Raw genomic sequence first — 9380 nt, 5'->3', positions numbered from 1 at the left:
AAAGCAGGACCACCTGATTGCAAAGCGTGTCCCCCCCCCCCCCCCCCCGGTGCCGGGCAATGTGAGAACAGTATCAACAATAATAACAATAATCCATCCACTTCTGGGGACTGAGCCCTTATCTTTGGGTCCTGGGCAGCAGCCCCTCCCTTTGGCCACACTGGGATACCTGCTCATTTATACAGACCATCTGATTTGTATGGGTCTCATTACCTGCCCCTCCCCCCATACTCCCCCCATGCTCCCACTTGCTCCAAGATTCCAGCTCGCTGGCTAGACCACCACTCTGTCCCCGATGCCTGCCATAGGGGTGCCTGGCAGGAGGGAGCCTCCACTTGCTCAGGAATGGGAGACTCGAGGGGGAGGCAGACCTGGGCATGACATCTCTGGACTCCCTCCCGCCCCCACCCCCACCCCCCGCCTCTGAGCTTCCTACATGGAGTTGGGCCAACCGGGTTCAGTTTTCTGATCTGTAAAGTTGTAAAGTGACTTCCACGGGTGATTGCATCTACCCCTGTGCCTCTGCAAGCCACCCTTTCCCTGAGAATAGACAGACCCAGGTGCGACATTTACTATTTATTTCCAAGACCCGTGGTCAGGGAGCCCAGGGCTTCAGACAGAGTCTGGTCCTCATCCCAGGATGTATCCGTCTCGGGTGGGAGGAACCTTAGGCTGCATGCGTGTGTGTGTGTGTGTGTGTATGTGATGCTGTGTGTGTGATGGGTGTGACCATGACACAGCACGAGGAAGTCCAGTGTGATGATCATGGCATCCCATGTGTCACACTTGGTGTGACTGTACGGCCCCTGTGGGTGACTGTGGTTGTGATGATGACTTGGGTATGAGAACCACATGTGGTTCTCACATAATGTCTGTGACGGAGTGTTTGTGATGCTATGACATGTGTGCAGTTGTGCGAGAATGCGATGCTTTGTGTGTATGAGTGCAGCTGTGAAAGCGATTGTGGGGCTGTGTGATTCTCTGTGACACCCTAGGTGGGTCTGCATTCTCGCTCCCTCCAGAGCCCTCCCCACTCCTTCCTTCTTCCTTTCCACCCTCCCTGCTTTCTCTCTGCAAGCCTTTTCCAGGTGCCTTCCAGGGGCCAGGCCCTGACCTGGGTGCTGAAACACCACCCTGACGTCCTAGTGGGACCGGAATGCGACAGAGCCGGGAGCTGGCCCCTAGGAGATGCCTTGGTAGCGGGAAACCAGCCGCCATGGGAGTAAGGACACCAAGGAAATCGCAGATACTACAAAGTCTCTTCCCTCCTGGGAGAGCCGGTTGTCACACAGTTACCGGCACGCGGCACACGGGCTGTGCAGAGTCTCTGAGAACAACCTCACAGGGCCAGGAGAAGGGGGGCCACGCGGCTGCGGGCGGAACTTGAATGTGTGACTGTGGCCGCGGGTGGGCCTGGGCTGGGCTGTCCACACGGAGGAGTCTTGATGACTTTCTCCCCCCGGCCGCCCACGCGCATGAGAGTGAGGCTTCCTGTCTTCAGCCAAGTCCCGGGACCCCCAAGTCCCACTCTTCTCTGAATCAAAAACATAAATACCCACCCCTCGCCCCTTCTTCCTGAATATCAGGCAGATTAGCTATCCCCTCATTGGGGGCCTCCAGACCCCCGAGTCCCCGGGGGCTTTGTCTTCAGGACCGCCTGTGGCAGGGTCTGCAGGGCTTCCTTTGTTGCTGGCTGGGACTTCAGCCTTCGGGGGTGGCTGGGTCCTCGGCCCCTGGAGGTGGCGGCCGAGCTCTTTGCTTGCTGAGTTTGGGGCTCCCCAGAGCATCTCTGAGGTTCCGCTGCCTGTCCGACCCCCGTGATCTGCGGTCAGTCCTTCCTTCACACCATGAAAGCCCCGAAGTAGGAGCGGGTGCCGTCGCGGAGTCGGACCAGGCGCTCCTGGGGCACGCGGACCACCACCTCCTCACCGGCGTCCAGGTGCACCACGCCCCCCAGGAAGCTGCTGTCCCACCACACGCGGGAGCCGGCTCCCCGCGCGCAGGGCGACCGCCGGCTGACCAGCAGCTCCAGCTCCTCGGGGTAGCGGGGCGTGCGCTTGTAGAGGCCGTGGGTGATGGGCAGGCTGCCGCTCGGCCCCGGCGGGCAGCCCACGCCTCCCAGCTGCACCTTGGAGTAGACGTAGTAGTAGCCGGCCCGGGCGATGACCAGGGAGCCCTCGCGGTAGCCGAGGCCCCTCAAGAAGGCCAAGCCCAGCTTCGTCTCCCAGAGCAGGGGGCCCCCGCTGCCCGTCAGGCTGGAGTTGGCTCCTGGGGATGGAGAGAGAGGGGGCCGGTCAGCACGTGCCGGTCTCTGGGTGAGAGAGCCTGACCACCTACCCTCCCCCCTTCCCATTTTAGGCTGTTTGAGAACTTTAGACGTATTAGGTCACCTTTACCCTCACTTTGCAGGGGCGGGGGGAATGGAGACACCCAGAGGCCAAGTCACTTGCTTCTTTTCTGTCCTAACTCGTTTTAACCCCCCCCCCCGCAGGTGGGGAAACTGAGGCATGGCGCAATTAAGTGACTGGCCAAAAGCGTGAACACTTGGGAGTGGCAGAACAAAGGCAGGGGAGATGGACGGAGCGTAGTCTGGTCCAGGAGGCTCATCTCCACGTCCTCAGTCTCTGGCTCAGGGAGCGGGAGCTATGAGCCGTGCCTCCTCAGGGTGCAGTGAATGAACACGGCCAGAAGCCGCTACCACACGGGCGACACCGTGAGCACAGGGTAAGGGGCTTATTCCTTAAATGAGAGGAGAAGTGCACGGGCGGTGCCTGTGGTCTGGGCTATGCTGGGAACGAAGAGTGATGGCACGCGTGGGCGGATGAGCGCTCCGACAAGCTGGCCGTCCGTCTGTCTGGTCTCCCCAGGACACCCTGCCCCCCTCCCCATGCCAGCACCCGGGGTCCCCCTCACCTGTAAGGTGTGCGGCTGGGTTGGTCTGATAGGACCTCCGCTCTGGAGAGAGAGGGGGAGGGCTGAGCGGCGACTGGAGTGGAGTGGGAGGGTCGGCTGCTCCCCGCACCCCCCTGGAGGGGTCATGGAGTCTACCTCCTGGTGTCAACCCCACCCTTTCCGGAGTGGCCCAGACTTCTCCTTCTCGGGCCTGGAGGAGGGGCACCTGCTGGGCTCTGACCAGTTGTGTAAATCACATTGGGCAATGGGCTGAGGGGGCGGGGACAGCGTGGGAACCAGCCTGCCTGCCCTCCCTGGGGCCCGGGACCCTGACTCACCTTGCATCACCTGCTTCCAGGATTTCGCATCTCCGTCCTGAAAAGGCAGAGGAGCCCAGGGTGAGGGCCTGAGGGGCCCACGCACTGGCATCCTGACTCATGACTGTGAGACACATGCAGACCACGGGTGCAGACACCACCCAGGCCCACGTGCACAGCCCCACCCCACCCGGCAGCCTCAGTTTCCCCTCTGCAAATAGACATAGGGATGGTACCTCTCTAGGAGTCAGTGACTTCACGGGTGGAAAGTGTGGGCCAGCACCCAGCACGTAGGAAGCACTATGTAAGGGTTAATTCAGTAAGTCCTATGACGGATACATCAGTCTGGACGGCAAGACACGTGGACATCGGTGCCAACGAGTGGGTACGGACACGGGGTGTAGGGCACAGACCTGGACACTAGCGTGACACACTGACAAGGCACACGTGGACACGTGGACTCAGATACACGGGTGTGTTGTTGATGGGTCCACGCGGGTCTGTGCGCCACGCCAAGACCTGAGCCACAGACAGGCCAGCAAGTGGACACGCGGGCACGCGGACGGATGCCGGACGGCAACGTGGAGTCACGTGAAGGACGTGCGCGTGTGGCCCTCAGATCCAGGCCCAAGGAGAAGTGACCCAGCGACACAGGACACGAAAGCGAGGTCATGTGGCCGTGGCGTGGGACACAGAGACACAGACAGATACATCCGCAGTCAAGGGAAAACTGATGCAGAGGGAGATTCTCACAGACCCAGACCGAACGGGTTGGTGACGGTCCCCACAGTGGGGACCCGGGCACGGCTGGTCGTAATCAACAATGTCAGAGTGCCAGTGCCGGGGGTTACAGACCACAGGACTCTATTAAGAATATAAAACCTGGGGAGCCTGAGTGCCTCAGTGGGTTAAAGCCTCTGCCTTCGGCTCAGGTCATGATCTTAGGGTCCTCGGATTGAGCCCCTCATCAGGCTCTCTGCTCAGCGGGAGCCTGCTTCTCCCTCTCTCTGCCTGCCTCTCTGCCTACTTGTGATCTCTCTCTCTCTGTGTCAGATTTAAAAAAAAAATCTTAAAAAAATAAAAAGGACATAAAACCTGCTCTAAGAGACTGATTTTATGGGGGGGCCACCACTAGAAGAAGTGATCATCACAGCACACCAAAGTTGGGTTTGCTCCCACCACAAGCGATCATATCACAAAATAAATGCCTCAGATCAACAGGCTGTACCCCTGAACGGGCAGAATGCATTTATGTCTTGATTTTTAAAAACACCTGTTTTGATGGATTGAACACTTGCCCCTGGCACCACACACACAGTATCCCCTTTCGTTCCCTGGGAGCTGAGCACTCTTATTACCACACCCATTTTACAGATGAGGAAACTGAGTTTCAGAGAGACAAATTGACTTGCTTGGGGCTGCCCTTGGCCTGTCTCCTGTTCTGCACATGCACACACGGAGAGATGCCCAGTGACACAGGCACCGCGTCCCTGGCCATGAGCCCCGAGGCCCCCACTCACCAGCAGGGGTGTGACCACCGCCCCCATGCGCCAGTGCAGCTGAAGCAGGAACCAGCCCTGGACAGCCAGCCCGGCAGCCAGCAGCAGCAGCAGGAGGCCCAGGCCCAGCTGGGCTGCGCTGCAGGGCCGTCTCCGACGCCTGTGCCCCAGCCTCCTGAATGGGATGTCGGTCTGTCCTTCCACCGTGAACACCGAAGGTCGCACAACTGTCTCCTCCATGCCTGAGCAGATGAGGTCCTGAGACACGCGGGGGGCTGGGCTAGCACGGCTGCGTCCCCGAGGGCAGGGAGGAAACCACAATTGCCCAAGCCTCCTGGGCTTTGCACGCTGCAGACAGGCACCCGTGGGTCCCGGGGCCGCCTTTAGAGCAGGGGTTCAGCCCCTCCCCTTTCCCCACTGGCCCTCCTCTTCTTCCTGTCCCCCCACCCCCAGGCTGGCCCTGTCTCACTCTCACTCATGTGGCCTCTCACACTTTCCAGGGGCATCTGAAGATGTGACTCAGGTAGGGACCGAGCGGGGAGGCCCCAGCTTTTCCCTGCGGCTGCCTCCTTGACTCTGTTACCAAATATTTCTAGATCATCTCCCGTGTGCCGGGCACTGTTCTAGGTTGGAGGGCACAGCCGTGAATAAGAGAGACCAAAGTCCCTGGTCTTCTGGACTCCTACTCCAGTGGGGTGAGAGACAACGAGCCTGGTAAATAAGAAGACACTCTACAGTGTGTTAGAGGGTAGTGAGAGCGGTGGGAAATACGAGAGTGGTTTCTGTGTGTGTGTGCGTATGTGTGTGCACATGTGTGTGCATGCAAGTTTTAATGGGAACTCACAGTCAGGTGGTGGAACGATTGGTCTGGAAGTTGTCCTGGGGGACGCCCTGAAGTAGCCTGTGGAGCCCCATCTTTTCTCATCTCTCACATCCCACCTTTCAGCAAAGCCCGGGTGACTCAGTCTCCAAGGCAGACCTCCACCCAAGCCTCCCCGCCCCCGTGGGTATACCCACGGTTCCCACCTCGCCCCAGTGCTGTGAACTGTTTGTGTCCCTCCCCCAGTCCTCTGCTGAAGTCCTGATCCTTAAAGTGACAGTACCGGGCGGTGGGGTCTTGGGGGAGGGGACTAGGTCATGAACGTGGAGTCCTCTGGAATGGGATGAGTGTCCTACTGGGAGATCTGCTCTCTCTTTGGGTCTGCAAGCTGGGAAGAGAGCCCTGACCAGAGCCCGACCACGCTGGCACCTGCCTCTCAGACCTCCAGCTTCCAGAACGCTGAGAAATAAATGTCTGTTGTTTAAGGTCCCCCCCCCCACCCGCAACACTGCCTCCCCCAGCGTAGGGGTCTTGTTACAGCAGCCCAACCTGCGGGTTCTGGCTCGGATTCATAGTGGTTTGTGGCTCGACACTCTCTTTCCCTCTTGCCATCTCGTAATTCATTTTATGCCCTCTACCTAGTGTGAGCTTGTCTATTTTATTTTATTTTATTTTTTTTAAAGATTTTATTTATTTATTTGACAGAGGTCACAAGTGGGCAGAGAGGCAGGCAGAGAGAGAGGAGGAAGCAGGCTCCCTGCTGAGCAGAGAGCCCGATGTGGGGCTCAATCCCAGGACCCTGGGATCATGACCTGAGCCGAAAGCAGAGGCTTTAACAAACTGAGCTACCCAGGTACCCCTATTTTATTTTATTTTTAATTTCATTTCATTTTATGGAGGCGAAATTCACATAACATAAAACTAACCATTTTGAAGCGAGCAGCTCAATGGCATTTAGGATATTTACGATGTCAGGCGACTCTATCTCCTTCCCAGATGTCTTCAGTGCCTGGGAAGGTGAGCCCCTTCCCATAAAGAGGCCACTCCTCCCGACCCCGACCCCCGGGACCCCCCAGCCTCAGGCAACCGCTAGTCCGCTTTCCTGCTCTACGGAGTCACCTGTTCAGGACATTCCAGAGAGTTCATAAAAGCAGAAACAGGCAATGTATGGTCTTTTGCGTCTGGCTTCTCTCACTGGATGTCCTGTTTTCAAGTTCCATCCACGTCGCGGTGCGCGCCAGCGCTCCCTTCTGTTTCAGGGCTGAGGAGTGTTCGAGTTCATTGACACATCACCTTTTGCTTGCCTGCTCACGCCCTGAGGGATGTTTCTGTTGTTCCCACCCTTCGGCTACGGTGCCAAGCTCTGCCAGGAGCACGTGTGCCCATGTATTTGTCTGGGCACCGGTTCTAGGTCTTTCAGTTATAGCCTGGAATGGAACGGCTTCCATTGGCTTTTTTTTAAAAAAAGATTTTTATTTATTTATTTGACACAGAGAGAGGGAACACAAGCAGGGGGAGTGGGAGAGGGAGAAGCAGGCTCCCCGTGGAACAGGGAGCCCGGACGTGGGACTCGATCCTGGGGGTCCTGGGATCATGACCTGAGCCAAAGGCAGCCTCTTAATGACTGAGCCACCCAGGCGCCCCTTCATCAACTTTTTAAGCACATATGCCAGTCTTCATCTCTCCCCTGCTTAAAATCTTGCCATGGCTTCCCACTGTGCACCCAGGGGGTTAACCAATTACATCCTATGGACTAAATGCAGCCATTCCCTCTGTCTGCCCAGGAGCAACCCTCCAGAGAGAGCACTATAGCAAGCCACAGGTGCCCGCCCAGGGGGAGCCCCCTCTGCCTGTTCCCCACTCTGCTCCCAGTGTCCACTTCCCTGACCGACAGCCAACATCTCACCACCTCCCATGGTCTGTACTGTCGTAGAGAGAATCCCAAGCCGACTCTGCTCTGAGTGTGGAACCCCACATGGGGCTTGATCTCATGACCCTGACATCATGGCCTGAGCCAAAATCAAGAGTCGGATCCACCCAGCTGCCTCATCTCTTTTCTTTTCTTTTCTTTTTTCTTTTCTTCTTTCTCCTTTCTTCCTTCCTTCTTTCTTTTTCTTTTCTTTCTTTCTTCTTTCTAGCCTCTATCTATCTATCATCATCATCTCTCTACACACACACACACACAAACACACACACACAATTTATTTTAAGGAATTGGTTCTTGTTTTGTTTTGTTTTGTTTTGAAGTAGGCTCCACACCCAACGTAGGGTTTGAACTCATGACCCTGAGATCAACAGTCGCATGTTCTACTGACTGAGCCAGCCAGGAACCCTAGGAATTTGACTCATGTGATTTTGGGGTGTAGCAAATCCAAAATCCACAGGAGAAGCCAGCAGGCTGAAGATTCAGTTAAGAGTTGATGCTACAGTTTAGAGTCGAAAGGCCAGAAACTCAGGCAGAATTTCGATGCCACTATGTTGAATTCCTTCTTCCTCTGGAAACCTTATCTTTTCTCCTCTTCTGCCCTTCAACTAATTGGATGAGGCCCACATTGTCAAGTGTGGCCTGAAAGTCAATTGACTATAGGTGTGAATCACATCTAAAAAATACCTACCTAGCAATATTTACACTGGTGTTTGACTAGGTTTGACAAGTTTGACACATGGCTAGGTTGACCCAGAAAATGACTGTTATTGGATCTAAGGACTATACTGGTGGCCCCACGATAGGCAAGTGTTCTCACATTGCCCTGTTCTCCTTTCCTCTGCGGACATCCTCACTGTGAAATCAACTCCATGCTGTCCTTAGAATGTCAGTTTCAAAGACCCTGTCTCCTGTCCATCCTGGGGGACCACAGGTGCTCCAACAAAACAACACCCCATGTGCTAAAAAGAAAGGAAGAAAAGGAATCCCAGGGCAGAAGAAAGGGGGAAATCAGCAAGCAAAGAAATGAGAAGAAAGACATCAAGCTGGGTGGGCAGGTTGGCTGGGACACTTAGTGAGTGATGAGGATTTTGGAGTCTCCCCTTGACAGAGGTCCCTGCCAATCAGGGTCTGGAGGGGAGGGGGACTCTGGCTGTGAATCTATTTCCCCCATAGTTCTGGAATCACGAGGTGGAGTTTACAGGACCTGGGGGGTCTTAGGGAAAAGGTGCTGAGACGGGCGACTGCAAAGCTCAGGGCTTTTCCGGTGACGGAGAGCCGGGAATGAATCCCTCCCTCAAGAGTCCTAGCGGTAGAATTAACCAGAAGAGGCATCTAGGACCCCACTTCCCCTCGGCGGCCAGTGAACCCATTTGCCTGTGGCTGCTGCCCTCCACACAGCTCTGGGGTGCTGTGACCACAATGCCCCCGCACTCTCCGCCTTTGACCGCTGACTCAGACCTTCCTTCTCAGCTGGCTCCCTTGCTCACTCACCCTGAGCTCCCGTGGAAACGTGGCCCGGCCTGCCCCCTACCGCCCCCTCCTGGGCACCACTGCCCCACACCGAATGCCGGCGAGGGAGCAACCGGGGTTGACCCTTGAGCTGCAGGTGAGACCAGGTGAGAAAGCGGGTGGGGAGGCAGGTGGAAAGGAAGCTCGCGGAGCGTGTGGGTCAGAGCGTCGGTAAAGATACAGGCCAGCCTGCGGCGGGAGATGTCGGCCTGGGCCAGGCGGGAGTGCCCGGAATGTAGGTGGATACTATCGGGGCGTCGGTGGGACCACAGGTCAAGGTTCAGATGACAATATCGGTGGTAGGAACGCGGGTGAGGGTGCCGGCAGGGGCAGGTAAGCACGCAGGTGGGAAGGCTGGGCTGAGGGGCAGGCCAGGCGGGCGGGCGCAGGCTCCCTGGGGAGGGGGGAGGGGGAAG

General features: G+C 56.8%; 1 protein-coding gene and 1 long non-coding RNA gene across 3 annotated transcripts; one reads left to right on the top strand and one right to left on the bottom strand.

Annotated features, from left to right (window-relative positions):
* Nucleotides 1–565: 565 nt before the first annotated feature.
* On the bottom strand, nt 566–5705 carry TNFSF14 (TNF superfamily member 14). Of its 2 annotated transcripts, XM_082744247.1 has the most exons (4): nt 4730–5705; nt 3231–3267; nt 2914–2955; nt 566–2268 (listed from the first exon to the last, which is right to left on the bottom strand). In XM_082744247.1, the coding sequence occupies exons 1-4, from the start codon at nt 4946–4948 to the stop codon at nt 1841–1843; spliced, it is 726 nt and encodes a 241-aa protein (XP_082600373.1). In that variant the 5' UTR covers nt 4949–5705; the 3' UTR covers nt 566–1840. The 2 variants fall into 2 exon arrangements, with proteins under 2 accessions (XP_082600373.1, XP_082600374.1); XM_082744248.1 differs by lacking the exon at nt 2914–2955 and having other exon boundaries at nt 4730–5066.
* Nucleotides 5171–9071, top strand: LOC309871334. The gene is made up of 3 exons (XR_014315218.1): nt 5171–5231; nt 5305–5422; nt 8926–9071. It is a non-coding gene; the product is annotated as an uncharacterized lncRNA (long non-coding RNA).
* The last annotated feature ends 309 nt before the right edge of the window (nt 9072–9380 follow it).

The sequence above is a fragment of the Mustela nivalis genome (genome assembly GCF_964662115.1).
Source record: "Mustela nivalis genome assembly, chromosome: 1".
NCBI lineage: Eukaryota > Metazoa > Chordata > Mammalia > Carnivora > Mustelidae > Mustela > Mustela nivalis.
This window is presented reverse-complemented; position numbering and strand designations above follow the sequence as displayed.

Bases quoted from the DNA above. Each gene is read 5' to 3' on its own strand.
- TNFSF14 (XM_082744247.1), bottom strand. From the start codon at position 4,948: ATGGAGGAGACAGTTGTGCGACCTTCGGTGTTCACGGTGGAAGGACAG. The intron at 3,268-4,729 runs GTGAGTGGGGGC...CTGCCTTTTCAG, and splicing joins CGGTGGTCACACCCCTGCTG to GACGGAGATGCGAAATCCTG. The intron at 2,956-3,230 runs GTGAGTCAGGGT...CTCTCTCTCCAG, and splicing joins CTGGAAGCAGGTGATGCAAG to AGCGGAGGTCCTATCAGACC.